General features: G+C 38.0%; 1 protein-coding gene across 6 annotated transcripts in view; it reads left to right on the forward strand.

The window, feature by feature from the left end:
• The window catches only part of znf217 (zinc finger protein 217), a 76,486-nt gene extending 64,712 nt beyond the window's left edge, over positions 1–11,774 (forward strand). For 5 of the 6 annotated variants that reach the window (XM_087994940.1, XM_087994943.1, XM_043710233.2 and 2 more), the window contains 2 exons: positions 2,131–2,259; positions 7,902–11,774. In XM_087994940.1, the coding sequence (XP_087851066.1) occupies positions 2,131–2,240 (110 nt within the window). In that variant the 3' untranslated portion in view covers positions 2,241–2,259; positions 7,902–11,774. The remainder of the gene's footprint in view (positions 1–2,130; positions 2,260–7,901) is intronic. The other variant, XM_087994944.1, reaches the window with a different exon arrangement.
• The last annotated feature ends 4,185 nt before the right edge of the window (positions 11,775–15,959 follow it).

Below are 15,959 nucleotides of genomic sequence, written 5' to 3' on the forward strand. Positions count from 1 at the left end.
CTTTAGATGTTCCACTTTACCACAGTAGAAACACATGATGGCTTTCACCTCTTCTTCACCCCCCCCACCTTCCCTTTCTTGGGCTTCTTTTATATCATGTGGTAAATTGTTACCAGTGTTCTTTACTCCTGGTTTCGTAGCGTAGGATCTCCCCTTCTCCCAACCTATCCCTCACTGGGCCAAATATGCACCAATAAATGTTCATCTGCTAGTTCTGTTGCCCTTCTCACTTCCTAAACTTTGTTCCTCCACATTAATTCTTACCATCTCTGGAAGTGAGTTTTTAAACTCGAGCAGAATACGTCTCTCGTACTGCCTTAAAGTTCCTATCTATTTTCAAACGTGCGCCCATCTATCAAAATGATATGCTTAAGTCTTTTGAACTGAACATAAGTCTGACTTGGTTCCTCCTTTTGTGTTTCTGAACTGTTGTCTATATGCTTCCAAACCAATTCATAAGTGCTTAAAATAGCCTGTTTCATAACCTCTTGATCCCTCATCTGACAGTGTGGCAAATACCTCACTAGCTCTACCTACCAGTTTAGTCTGAACTATCATTTCCTGTAAATCCTCAGACCACTCCAATTTTTCAAATGAAATGAAGAACGCTTCAACATTTTTCTCATCAAAATGTGGCAGAGTTTTGACATATTTACTTATATATCACTACCTTCTGTTTTAATCTTCACCCTGTTAACTTGACTGCTAAGTCTCAACTTCTCAAGTTCAAATTCTCTCTTTTTGCTCCGCTCAGAATCTTCTGTCTTTCATTTTCTCTCCATCTTCTAACTCCATTTTTCTCTTTTTATAATTTAGGATTTTCTACCTCTACTGCACTTCTGTTTCTCTGACACATCTAAGTGTTTGAATAACTCCCTTAAAATTTCAGCTTTACTTTTGTCCTTGGTTAAAACCAAATCTAATACTAAAAGTATGGCCTTTTTCTTCTAAACTTTCTTGGCATATTTTGAGAATCATCTTCAAATTCCAGAACCTCTTCAGCAATTTTAAGGGCCACTTCTCTAACTTTTAATTTTGGTGACTTGTGGTTGATTAAACAAATTGTCTTACCTGTGTTTTATTTAAAGATTCAGGACACTAACCTGTAAGTGTTTAAATCTAGGATTTTTTGTACCCTCCACATCTGTCTAAGCCAGTTCAAGTCCCAATGACAAGCCCCCTCTGCTAATTTGAAACCAGCAACACAAGATTTATCCCGTGCAATAATCTGTGAAAATTTGAGAGGTCGAGAACAGTTTAAAGTAAAAAATTAACAGCTTTATTTCTTAAAGTATAATAGCAAATAATTCACTAACAATTATTGACAACTCTTTCCTCTAACCTATCTTTTACTTTCCCTTCTATAATAGTCCAATGAAACCCCGCCAAAAAAATCAAATTTCAAAAACTAGGCAGGTGTCGAATCTTCCTCTGTAGCTTTTCTTCTTCTTGGGGATTTCTGTTTCACAGGTCATTGACTGATAAAGGTACCTTTTAAGAGAGCTATGTTTTGGGCAGTCTATACAGGTTGGTGGCTTGGCAGTTCTCTTTCAACTGTTCAAGTTTTCCCGGTCTTATACCTCCCAAGGTATTGGATGTATCATTGGCTTTTCTTTGTCAAGATATTAAATTCAAACTTGAGTGGAGTTTGGTACTTTTTTGGGGGTATAATTTAAACTGGCCAAATTTGAATTTGTTTTTTACATCCAGGCAACCAGCTACACTAGCTGCTGGACCAAATGTTACAATGTAACTTCTCCAGCACTCTGTGCCTCTGAGTGCTTCACTCTCTTAAAGGTACAGTACATTTCTACACCACCATAATAATATAAACAGTCTGTGCACAAAAATAAATCTTTATCAATGCAGAGACTGTTGTTATCTAACTAGTTTGGTCATTGTTTGCAATTTGTTGGTTTCTGTGGCACGTTCGGGTGAAGTTGGGAGGGATGTTGAGAAAAAGTCATGTTCAAACAGGTTAAATTCTGGTCAATTGCAGTCTTATTTTGATACATTTGAGTTCTTGTACATTGTGTATGCTTTGCTGAAAATGACTAGGTTCAGCATACATTTTATTAAGAAAGGGGAATTTTTCTTTTTAACTTATGTTTTATTTTGAATTTTATACAGGGAAAAGACCTTTCCAGTACCTGCAGCACTCTAACAGTATGTCACAAAAAAGGAGCATTAGTCACCCTCATAGTGGATCTTTAGACAAGGAAGAATACATGACCCAATGAAACCTGTCAGTGGAATAAGGTAAATATGTGACTGCAAGGAATACATAAATTTCTTGCAAATAGGTTAAACCACAACCCCTGTAATGAAGGTCCAACTGGTAATGTAATGACTGTATCAAAGCAAATTTGTTGCACTGCATCTATGAAATAAAGGCACAATCTAACCAGTCAGGAAATCAAAATTTATAACTTAAGCTACATATTGACTTGGCTTTTCTGCTAGGCTAAGTTTTTCAAAGGATTGCAAGTTAGAAATGATTATATATTTGAAAATACTTTATGCAAGTATTTCGACAGGATTTGTAGTTTGTTTACTAAGCTGTTTGACAAACCTTTTTGGACAAGTGCCTTGAGAGGAACGGGATTGAACCTGAAAGTAGTCTGCAGATACTGTCAAGTTGAGTTGAATTTTAGAGATGAGGAATAGGTGCATAAGCCATTGGCAATGCGGTAAGAGTGGAAAATTAACCACGGGTAAGCACAGGCCGATGAAAGTAATAGAAATATTACAACATATAAAATTTACAGACATGAAAGAAACATTTAGAAACACCATTTTAGAGTACAGCTGTCTGTGATCATGGAGTCAGCTTTCCTGAATACAGTCAGTTCTGCGATACTGCGGTAGTTCCCTTCTCATGCAATCCAATGTTATAAGAAAGTTGCGTAATAGCAGCACCTTTTAAACTAATGGGACCAGAATCCTGTTATAAACAATGCATGCTGTAAAAGTTTTTGCTTTAGAAAGTGTTCCTTAATTGTCAGTTGTGTTGTAGTGAATTTGCATCAATGAAACGTGTGTTATAGGAGAACGACCTGGGTAAAACAGAACAGTGGATATAGAGGTTTATGATTATGGAGAAGGTATGAACATGACAATAGAAAATTAAATGGTGCTGTTGAAAATTATATGAAACCATTAGATTTTAATGTTATAAATAACCCCTTTGACCACTACTTTATTTTGTGTGATGGGTTCTCTAGCACACTGATTACCAAAGTTTCAAGCACTTTTTCTGATGTTTGTTTATACTTTAAATGGTTATCATGAATTGCATTTAAGATTTGAGTGTTAGCAAAAAATGGTTTGTCAATTGTTGGCATTTTCTCCCTTTAGAAGAATGGTGTGATGTAGTCAGTTCAGCCTATAAAAGGTTATTAAGCGAGAAATGCTATAGGTGAAAAATGAATGCAGAATTGTGAATAGATAGGTTATCAATAAGTAGCAAAGAAACATGATTGCTGTTTTCTTTGCAGATAAATTTCTTCTCCAACTTTGCAAAATCCTAATTGGTAATTTGCAGTTTTAGTTGTGATTAAATGCTCCTTATCCTAACCCTTAAGTTAACCTCACTGGAATCGACTACTCTGGTCTTCAGTTCTTTTTGCTCTCCGCTAGCTTGCTGAATTAACCATTACCTTGTATGGGTAGACTGTTTTCAATTTTTTTAATCACCTAGTAGACGTTATTTAGAGAAACCTTTGGGAGATGTGAGCCCTGATGTCTAATGTCTGGCCCAAGGTTATTGCTTACTCACTTTGAAACATTACAGCATTGAATTGCAGGTATCGCCCCTGGCTCAAACCAAAACCACCTTTACTCCCTTGAACAGATGAAATTGTTTTTATCTGATTTTTTTTTTTGGTCTTGTCAGTCACTATGTTACAGCAATCAACTGAGCAGCCTCTAATGCAGTATCTGCAAAGATTTTCTCATCTGTTGTATGTTGTTAACATTCTGTTTGTCTTAGAATTGCCAGTGCACTTGAACAACTTCTTTAAGCTAGCTTTTGACAACACAATATCTGAAACGTTTGTATAAAATTTAAATTTAACTCCCAATTTTAGCTGCATTACTCCTAAGACTTGCCAAGTAAATTGCTTGGTAGTTAAAGCTAAATGACATTGACTTCGCTAATAGCTCACGCAAATATGCACCCACTAACGATTGCCTATGTTAGATATGTGAAAAGCTAGCTAATAGTGTTGAAGTCCTAGCAAAACTAATCAGTAGGAACTTGGAAACACTTGCTGGCTGGAGTCCTACCTAGCATGGAGGAGGATGGTTGTGGTGATTGTAGGTCAGTCATTTCAGTCCCAGGAGATAACTGCAGGGATTCCTCAAAATTAATACTTTCCTCATCAGCTGTTTCATGGATAACTTTTCTTCTATCAGAAGGTCAGATATGATTGTGATTGTGTAATGTTCCAGCACTATTCATGACTCCTTCTCCTGAAACGGTCTATATGCTACAAGATCTGGAATAAGATTATGATTTGAGCTATGTATGGCACAAATAATACTTGCCACTTCAGTGCCAGGCAATGCATGTCTCCAGTAAGAGAGAACCAACCATTGCCCCTTGACATTCATTGGGATTTCCATCACTGAATGTTCCACTCTCAACATCCTATGGGTTACCATTGACCAGAAACTGAAGTGGAGCAGCCATATAAATAGAGCAGTTCAACTAATCTGCTTTCTGACTCCTCAAAGCCTGCCCACTATCTACAAGGCATAAATCAAAAGACTGATGAAATACAGAGGAACCTCAGTTATCCGAATACCAATTATCCGAAAATCGGATTAACCGAAGGAGATCTCGAGGTCCCGAGAAAAGCGTTATATCAAAGACATGTTTCCAACAGTGATCTCGTCTTTTGTTTACAGTGATTGAACAGGCACTATCTCCAAATGACTGACCTCACGCCCTCTCTGTCTCCCCACACTTTCCCTGGAGTTCTACACAGGGGTGTGCAGTTTAAACCCCCCTCCCCTCCAGATAATCTGACCAACATTGTCCTATACAGGGCAGAGGTGGAACCTGTGAAAAAGTTGCAGTCAAGTTTGTGTGTGTGTGTGTGTGTGTGCGCGTGCGCGCGCGCGCGCGTTATTTGGAGACTTGCCTCACAAAGGCAGCAGCTGTAGTCTTATTGTTGGTGTCCAGTTCGGCTGCCCCGGAGAGGGGGCGGAAGCGGGGGCAGTGCTGGACGGTGACGTGTTTGGGGGGGGTGGGGTGGGGGGAGCGGAGGGCAGCGCTGAATGGGGGGTGGAAGCGGGGGCAGTGCTGGACGGGAATCGGAGGGCACGGGCAAGGCTAGCAGTATTGGACGGGGCTGGGCGGTGGGAGCCGATGTGGAAGTTTGGGAGGTCAGGGAGCGGTGCCAGGTGGGTAGGGGGGAGGGTGTTGGGGGTAAGGGCTGACTCGCTGTGTTGCTGTAGTCTCCTGAGTGGGGAGCAGACTTTAAAAGCTCCGAGCCCCAGAGGAAAGGCATTTTATCGATTATCCGAACGAAACAGTGCCTGCCCATCTCGTTCAGATAATCTAGGTTCCCTGGTACATTCCAGTTGCCTAAATGAGTGATGCTCATTCAAGAAGCTGGATGCCATCCAGGACAAAGCAGCCCACTTGACTGGCACCACATCCACCACCTTCAACATTTCAGTCCCTTCACCATCAACACTTATACACAAGTGTGTACCATCTGCAGCAACTCAGCAAGCCTCTTTCTGATAATACCTTCCAAATCTATATTCTCTCTCACTTAGAAGGGTGAGGACAAGAAGAACATCACATGGCAAGTGCTTCTAGAAGCCACATGTCTTCCTAAATTGGAAATAGATCATCACTCCTTTATTGTCACTGTTAGCATCCTGAAGTCCTTTCCAGACAGCATTGTGGGTGTCCCTACACTACAAGGGACTGTAGTGATTCAAGAAGGTGGCTCACCATTACCTACTCAGCCTCGTACTGTTGTGCAATAACTGCTATCAAACCAACTATGACCACATCCAGTAAAAGAATTCAAAACAAACAATGGAGCAATTTCAAAAGAAGGGATGCTGGAGCTCTGAAATAGGAATAGATGTTGCTGAAACTCCAGTCTGGTAGCATCTGTGGACAAAACATGTTTTAAAATTCTAAGCATTTTTAGTTAGCAAAGGTTTGAGGTTCAATGTGACGCTTCTTCAGAAGTCACTTTGTTTCTGACAAAGAGCCGTTTCAAACTTTGTATCAACAGAAATTAAGGGTCTCCCATATAAAACAATAGGATAGAGTTCTTCTAAGACTGTCATTAATCTCTAGAAAATGCCTCTCCCTCCCAAAAGCAGTGAAGGTTGGGTTATATATAATATTTGAGACTGAACTGGGTACAGGGCAACCTCGATTATCCATATGATACGGGCGGGGCATATTTTGTTCGGATAATTGAATGTTCGGATAACCAATCATAATCTGGTAAGAATCTTAAATCAAGTTAACATGAACAGGAGGTTGAATTAATTTAATACTTAAACACTTGCACCCGACAGAGGCGCTTTAGCTGGTGGGAAGACCTCCCTCTGGTGTATAGTGAGCTGCCGCATCCAGCCTTTTCAACCAGACCTCCAAGGCCGCCACTTCCTCTCCTCCTCCCTTTGTTTCTTCACCTTCTGGTCTCTCCCCTTAGCAATCACCAGCCCTGCGCTTCCTCCACTGCTGCCAGTTGGAAACTGCAGTGTCTCACAAACAATCCTAGGGCCCAGGCACAAAGTGAGTGCAACACCATCTATTTCTGGGTCCTTGCGCAGCTGTTCCACTCCCTTCTGGAAACCCGTTATAGGAGCTAGAGAACCAGATCCTATACTGTTAAATTTATCTCCAATCATTTTATTTTCCTTCTGCTTCTCATTTTAACATATAAATAACAGAGGCAGAGCAGGAGCGAAGTTGCTGAGTTCACTGGTGGGCAGACTATCTTGGAAAGAGTTTCTGCAGGTAGTGACAGTCCAGTTTCTGATCTCAAACTCCGGGACCATGAGATCTTGTTTGGATAATCTGAAATTTGGATAATTAATGTTCAGATAACTTGCTTTGTACATGTGTGGTTGGCATGGGAGTTGTGTTACAGGGGAACAGGCAAAGAGTGGAGTCAAACTGGCTAGCAAGAAAAAAAAAACTGTTGAAAAGCATTAAGGTTTTACTCCTATCAATTACAACGCTATAGTTCGATAGATCTTGTCATTCAGAATACTGGGACGGAATCACTGTTTTGTACAAATCAGGGAAAAAACAACTTGTACTTAGTGCTTTTCATGACCACACATGTCTTCAAGCACTTCTCAGCTAAAGGAATACTTTAGAAGTGTTGTCACTATTGCAATGTGGAATAGTGAGAGGAAAAAACATGCACGGTTGAAAAGTTGTATAAAAGTTGACATTCAGTGGGGGAAACCTGTTGCTTTGAATAACGTTTAGCTTCTTAAAAAAAAATTGACTTTGATTTAATATGGTTCGCTAACTTTTTTATCCTCCAGTAGATGTACTACCTACTACATTAGAATATTAACATTTTGGGTTTTGATGCTTTTCTTTTTATATATAAAAAAACAAGATTTATGCAGAGGGTTCATTGGACAAGACCTCCACATTTATGTGGTTGAGACTTGGAGCACATGATTCTTAATAACTCTTCTAATTTTTTTTGGAAAAAGTGTCTCATTTCTAAATCACAACCTTAAAGACTTTTTTTAAGCAAAGGTTACTGCTGAGGAAGAAGATGGTTCTACCAACTTTCAGAACAGTCATTAAAAGGTCAATTGCAAACTTTCAATTGTCTGATAGTTCTGGTTGTTCAAATGTGTTTTCTAATGACTCTTTTGTATATTCTTGACCTTAGATCTGTTGGAAGCTGTGAATGAAATGTTCTTTCTGCATCCAAGTTGATTTTTGGGGGCAACTCGCTGGCCCACAGATGAAATCTAACAATGCCTGAGTTCAAGATCCACACCAAATAAGCTGTGATTTCTACATTTATAGAACACTACTATTCACTTTTGGATTACATCTTTTGTTCTGTTCAAACACAGTTGTAAGCAGAAACTATATATACACAAATGCAAACAAAATGCCTTGTATTCCATTTTGATTATGAACTTGAAATTATAATGTTTGAATTGTCTAGTGTTCCTGTTTTTTGCAATAACTACATTGCTTGGCACTAATAATTGAGTTGGGGGCCATTTTTTTGTTTATAAATTGTTCAAAATGAAAATGGATTTTGGTACCTGATATTGACATTTCTGGGAAATTGTATAACTGTTATTGACCTTTCTCTTTACATTGAAAAATGAGCAATAAATTGTATAACCTGTAGTAATGCTTCTAGCATCAGTCTTCCAATAGTCTCTTTATATTCCATTTGGTCTTTGGTTGCACAGCTGTGGCAAGCAATACTTAAGTTGGGTACCCTTTTATGCTTGGTTTGTAACATTTAGTAAATATTTTGTTTGAAAACTGGTTGCTTTAGAGTTCTGTGCAGCAGGACCTTGATTATTTAATATTGTGAAAATTATAAATGTGTTGGAAGATGCATTTAAATAAGTGTCCCTTACACGGCACTCTGAAATGACACAGCAGAGTGTTGGATTATTTTACCATAAATGCGCTCTACTCAACAAATAATGCACTATTGGAATATGACATGGGAATCTTTTCAAAATTAAACATGGTAGATTGCAACTAGACAATTGCTGGGTCATCTCCAGTCAACTAATGATTCAGAAATATTTGTATGCACAAATTTAACAACACAGTGAAAATTCTGAACCATTGTTTAAATTTGCATAATTTGAAAAGACCTGTGTGTATTGTATTGTTTTGCTTCCTTGCTCAATTTAAACCCCAGTGTTTCACTAGTATGCATGCAAGGCCAAAGCAGGAAGGGTTTTGGCTTTGAAATGGAGAGGCAAGATGCACTGTTGTAAGAAATGTCCTGTAATTTCATTTGCATTATGCAAGTTTCCAGAGACTTCTGTTTAGGTTTAGCCTTCAACATCTGAGAGATGACCTTTTGGGCCTCCCCTTCCGCAGGTGGAATATTGATTCAGGAACTGAAGCAGTACCTTATAATCATCCCAATGTGTGTCACAGCACAGTTTCGTTTTGGTCGTCCTACAAGCTGGAATTCAACGGATTCTGAAAAACAATCACGTTGACTGGAGATGTATAACTAAACATATGTCTAATTGAATATTAGCACCAGCCTTAAAATAAAATTGAGTTAAACAAATCAAAATCCTCAGATTGCATGCTATACACTTTCTTGTAGGCAACTGACAACATTGAAGGTATTCTAACTAGCTGATGTTTTCATTTTTGTTTTCAAAATGAACCCAAATGAGTTTAATGTTAAGATTATTTGAGGTTTTATTTTACATAAACCTGCATATTTGGCATACTAGGGTGCTAGAGGCAATGGGATTTTTTTTATTGTTAAATCAGTCCCACCCTTCACTATGGGGTTTAGTGTTCTTAATTATACACTGTATGGCAAGTACTGTAATCCTAAATTATTCAGTCTCAGCTCATTTATTATTGGAGAATGCTCTTGATAAAGTTATCGCTAAGACCTTGTTGATAGATTGCTGAGGGGCAAGATGTATAAGTGCAGCTATGTTCTAGTCATAATTGATTTTAACTAAAATCAGTGCATCTTTCCTGCAGCTTATCTATTGATTGTATTGTCCCATTAGCACAACTGCTATACCTTTGTTTCCTGATTGAATGTATATTAACAGTTCAAGCTTTAATATACTCATAAGTAATGCTTGCCACAGCTATACTTAAATCTGTTGTATTGGGTGAAAGTCAGTGAATTTACCATTTTTAGACACTTTGTTCTGCAACATTTAAAATGTTTAGTTCAGTTTTCCAGATTGTGTAGATGATAGGTTAAATCAATAATTCTGTTGAAAACTACCCATTTACTGAACTTGCCCCTTTTTAATCTGGCCACTTTAATGCGCATTTTAAATTAATTTCATTGTACTTTTAGTTCTGTGAGGAAGGTTATTGCATTTTGATTTTTAATTTCAGTAATCCTTTTCTGTCTTTGAGAATTGAGCTTCTCTACTCGTTTTATGATTTGTTATTTGACTAGGACCAATGGTATTGGGAAGTTTCAAATAGGCTGAAAATAAACTTTTGCTACAAGTAATTCAAAATTATTCAATTTACAATGATGAAATGCACTAAATTTCTGTTTTGAGAGCAAGACAGAATGAACAGAACTGTGATTGTTAAGTACAAATGGAAGTCAACAAGTGTATGAGACGTTGGAAGAATTTGGTGGATTTACTACTTTAGCATTATCTAACGTGAATTTCAAGAGATGACAATGACCAAGGATAGTGTGTAGGAATGGCAATTTGTATATACTGCACTCGTGACAGGATGCTGTCTATTAATGGACTAGCCCTGTACCCTGGGGAAGAATTGTATGTAGAAGTAAAATTCTAGGCAGTTTTGTTTTGAGATAGGTAATGGGCCAGTATTCATTTGTTTGATATTAGGCTCGGTAGATAGCCTCAATTGTTTTTTAATGTAAATACAGCAAATGTAACATTTCAGTACAATTGGGCTGCTAAAATATTTGCTATTCATTTTGTACATTTGTTTAGGTGAAGGGGATTTTTTTTGGTTGAATTCCAGGTGGTTTTTATGAAGTAATTGAGGCTTTTGGCTAGCTTTAGATTTTTTTTAAAGAATTGGATAACATTTTGACTTTTTTTAAAAAGATGGATTAGTTAAAAGCTATCTGCATTCATAAATAAAAACATCTTGGTGCACAGCATGCACAGAACATTGGTACATGGTCTGTCAGCTCTCCACAAATGCTGCTAACAAAGCCTTGGTAATGGAACCATTAGAAAATTTGAACTTTGCATATAGTTTACTGTGCCTGATAGTGATGTTTCAACTGTTAACTCAAGTTTGTAAAAAGCAATTTTATTTTCCCATTTAAAATCTGGTGATATACAAAGAGGAAACTAGCTATGCAGCAAGACGATGTGTATGTTATATTAGTCTTACAGTCTGTTCTAATACTTCCAAGCAAAGCGTCTGACTTATGACGTGTGCCTTACCAAGAAATCTCAAACTCATAATTTTCTTGGGGGAAAAAGAAGACTGCTCATTCTGTTGAGCATATGTTTTGGTTTGGGGTTTGTAATATTGACACTACTGACCTCCTGTGACCATGGATTCTGATTTTCTTTCTCCTAGAGAAGACTGAGCCATATGTACATGTGCTAGAAAATGTTTTATAGTTGCACTTTTTAATGCATATTTTTGAAATTGTTATGCATCAAATACAGGGGCTGAAAGTTGCTTGTTTGATCTGAATATAAAATTGTTGCTTGAGGGTGCATGCTGAATTCATTAATTCCTATTCCATTGAATTTTGAATATATTTCTTTACAATGCAATTTATAGGGAATTTCCATCGATGTCTTTTGGATCCCTCAGTGTTACAACATTAGAGAATAAAAGTTTTGTGTTTGTAGTTGGGCACACTGTAGTATGCATATTAAGGTACATCTTATTTAATTCAGTTTTCTTTTTGTATTTATTACTTATGGATCTTTTTGATTTCTTTAATCGTGTTCAACCATACAATAGTGTTTCAGACTGTCTGTCTCTAATTTATAATGTACTGTTGTTTGATGTACATTCATCCTGTTTTGGAATATATGGTGTTTTGCATCTCTAATTCTGTTGGAGTTCTTTATTTTGTCCAAAAAAAATTGCTGCTTTTGCCTATTTGCAAAACTTGCATTTCCTCTAACTTCACTTCTAGGAGGCATCACTGTGCAGTTTAAATCTGCATTTGTTGTCATTTTACTGTGCTTTTCTCTGAACTTCAGCACACAGTGTTTACACTGAAGCATTCAGATACCTTCAACAAAAGTCTTTGGAAGCATTTTGAAGCGCACAAGATATGTTAATATATTTATTCCTTTTCCGAATAGAATCTTAAATATTACACAAATAAAAGCTAAGTGAATTTGTGTTGGGGATAGCTGAGTGGAAACGGACTATTTTATACAATTGTATTTTTCTTTGGACTCTTTTTGTATATAACTAGACAAAATTTGTTGTTAGAACTGTTGTTAGCTCTGCTTCCTTCAGAGCCATTGAATTCTTCTGCAGCCTCTGAAAACAGACTCCACCTTCACCATGATTGTTTTCCGTCATGGCTCATGTAACTGATGACTAAAGTAGTAGGAGCAAAAATTAAATGAGCTTGGAGTGCTTACATGTTGCAGTCATTCTACATTTTTTTTCTACCTTTTTAAAAATTCAGCACACCAAGACTTGATCGTGTGGAGTGTGCACTACAACAGTGATTGAAATTATTTGTCAGAAAATGATATCCTAGAGTCATATCTGAATCATACACTTGAAGTTGGTCCTGAGCTATTCCTTTTCTTGACCATCTTTAGATTTACAATGCCAATTGTGAGTTCATATCCCATGTGAATTTAACTTCTAGAATTTATTAGTACTTTGAGTTTTGAAAATGATACCAACTTCTGCACATTTTATTCCCCTTTTCCTTATTATAGTTTTCCAAATATGTGGGTAAAGGTGAGTGCAAATGCATCATAAATTGGAGAATAAATGAGGCTTTTGGCACTAACACTCGATATCCACAGTCCCTTGAGAGAACAATGTCAGAGGCTGCAGATGTTTTTCACTTTTGCCTTGAGACTCTTGAGCATATCGACCAAATTAATTTTCTTTCTTTCCATATCATGCATCTTTCTAAACTTTGGACAAGAATGTAAATAATAATCCTGTTGTGCAATAGAAACTGCAAGGGCTGCCCAAATCCCTTCCATCTGACACCATTATAACCAGCAGACGCTCATTCCCCTTTTAAACTGTGCATCAAAAATCCAGCAATGCTGGTGGATCAATTCCACACTGATCTTAGTTTAGATTTATTTCCTCTTCCGCTGCCTGATGACTCCCTTTTACAGATATAGATTGAGTGTGTTGGTTATTTAGACAGCATCTTTATTAACTTGTGGAATTTCCCTGACCATGTTCATATGTCAGTTTTGTGATGTGCCAGTTGAGATTTTTGGTAATGCTGTCAGAAATTGTTAACTTTGTTGGGGAAGAAGCAGCGTTGAATGTTCAGATTTAACTTTTGCCAACTTCTGAAATTTGAATAGTCAGCTCTACAACATATCAAGTGGGTATTGGTGTTTGTGGTTTGTCATTTGTGGGCTGTTAAAATGCAAAACCTACGGTAGCTTTCCATGTGCCAATTTTTAAAGTTATATTTCCATTGCATTCCAATGGGACTGCTGAATGTAGCAGGAGAACATTTTCTGTCATTTATGATTTACCAATACGCAACAGTAAATATGTACTTTCCAAATTTATGAAATTTAAATCTGATTATCCAGCTGATATTTAAAGCTGAATCACTTTTGATTTTTTAAACTAAGCCAGCATTGCTAATAAACTTATGAGGTGGGAGGAGTGCAGTGTTTTGCTATTTCCATGATTACAATTTAGTTGAGTTACCCAGTTCCCAACATGTCCAATCATGCTTTCTCCATATTAGACTTAAACAAAATTTAAGGTTGGATCTTTTCAAACTTGATTTATTATAAACTTTATTCATTTGAATTTAATTTCATAGAATGAACTATATGTTAAACAAAAAATGCACTGGTTGACACTTTTTATGGAATCTAGAGTCCCTACAGTGTAGAGAAAGGCTGTTCAGCCCATTGAGTCTGCACTGACCCTCCGAAGACCAGCCTAACCTATCTCCATATATTAGCATTAACCATAAGCATTGATCTCGGACTAGGCCCCACTCTCTGCAATTGAATCCTCAGTTTCCTTACCTACAGGCCACATAGTGAAGATTGAGGACAATATTTCATCCTCACTAACACTTAATACTGGACCCCCCAGGAGTCTGTAATTAGCCCCCTACTGTATTCACTGTATACCCATGACTGTGTCACCAAATACCAGACTAATGCCATTTACAAGTTCACTGACACCAACATAGTCAGCCGAATCTCAGATGGCGATGAAACAGACTACAGATGGGAGGTTGAAGACCTGGAAAAATGATGCACTGAGAGCAACTTTAGCTCTCAATGCCAGCAAAACCAAGGAACACATTGACTTTTGGCAGGATGTTACTCATGCCCCCCTGCACGTTAACAGCACAGAGGTGGGACGAGTGGAATGTCAAGCTCCTGGGAGTGGTCATCCCCAACAAGCTTTCTTGGACTCTTCATGTGGACACATTAGTCACAAAGGCCTAACAATATCTCTTCCTCAGGCAGCTGAAGAAATTTGCCATGACGGTGAATACCCTTGCCAACTTTTATAGGTGCGCCATCGAGAGCATTCTGTCTGGATGTATCATTACCTGGTATGGCAACTGTGCCATGCGAGATTGGAGATGGTTACAGAAAGTAGTGAACTTGGCCCAGACACACTCAAAGGCCAACTTCCCATCTATGGAATCCATCTACCAGGCCTGCTGTCAAGGAAAGGCCGCCAGCATCCCACCCTGGTAATGTTTTTCTACAATCTCTACCACCGCGAAGAAGGTACAGAAGCCTCAACATACGCACCAACCAGTTTCAAAACAGTTTCTTCCCTCCTGTTAGAATACTCACTGGACTATCAAACTCTTAACATTCGTCTGTACCTGTGTTTTTGATTTTTGCCACTGTTTACCTATTATTTACTTATCTATGCTACTTAACTCTGTGATCGACCTGTATTGCTCGCAAGACCAAGCTTTTCACTGTGCCTCAGTACACATGACAATAAATTCAATACAATTCCACCTAGACCATGCATCCATGGACATTATGGAGCAATTTAGCAAGCCAATCCTCCTAACCTGCACATTTTTGGACTGTGGGAGGAAGCCCACTCAGATAAGTGGAGAACGTGCAAACTTAGCACAAGTGGTCATATTTAATTTTAGAAATAAACAATGAACAGAGAATTAAGAGGGTTAAAAACTATTTCTTTCTGCAGACTTTTTTTTGGCATTCAAATAAATACGGAACAGGAACCATAGCAGAATAAGAATCTATGAAAAACTCTGCATCTTTACCCAAGTAAGCATGCTAAATTCCAGGGCATCATATTCAATGGTTTTATTGCTCATTTAGTTTTAATTAGAAGGAAAGCAAATTAAGTTGATACAACTGAGTAGTTTTGAAAGTTGGGGGCTAGATAGCCTTCAGCTATCACTGTACAAATGTAGGTTTGTTCTGTGCATGTGTTTACTGATAAGAGTAGACCTTTGTCTAAGTATTTAGCAAGATTTGACTGTTCTGCTTCAGGTAATGAAATACCCAGTGGTACTACCGTGAGAAGAAGATCTGGCTTCAAGAATAATATTAAAAACTGAAGGAACTGCAGATATTGGAAATCAGAAACAAAAGGCAGAAATTGCTGGAAAACCTCAGCAGGTCGGGCAGCATCTCTGGAGAGAAATCAGAGTTAACATTTCAGGTTGCGTGACCTTCCCTCAGAACTGATTAGCTTGCAAAAAGTTGGTTTTAATGCAGAAGATGGGGTGCAGGGTGATAAGGAATTAATAAGAAGTGGAGTAAGAGCCCAGAGAGAGAGAGAGAGAGAAAAGTGAAGAATGATCAGCTGGGAAAATGAATAGCTACTAATGGGGACAATTAGTGGGGAACAATGGGTTGTGTGTAATAGCAGACTGTGCTGTGTGGGGGTTGAGGTAAGGACATGGGAGAAGGTGCCTCAGCCCTAAAATTGTTGAACTTTATATTGACTTCAGAGACTTTAGAGTTCCCAATTGGAAAATGAAGTGCTGTTCTTCCACCTTGCACTGAGCTTCACTAGAGCACTGCAGCAAGCCTGAGACAGA

This window comes from Chiloscyllium plagiosum, unplaced genomic scaffold (genome assembly GCF_037043375.1).
Source record: "Chiloscyllium plagiosum isolate Xiang-an unplaced genomic scaffold, Cpla_swu_hap1 HiC_scaffold_15, whole genome shotgun sequence".
Taxonomy (NCBI): Eukaryota; Metazoa; Chordata; class Chondrichthyes; order Orectolobiformes; family Hemiscylliidae; genus Chiloscyllium; species Chiloscyllium plagiosum.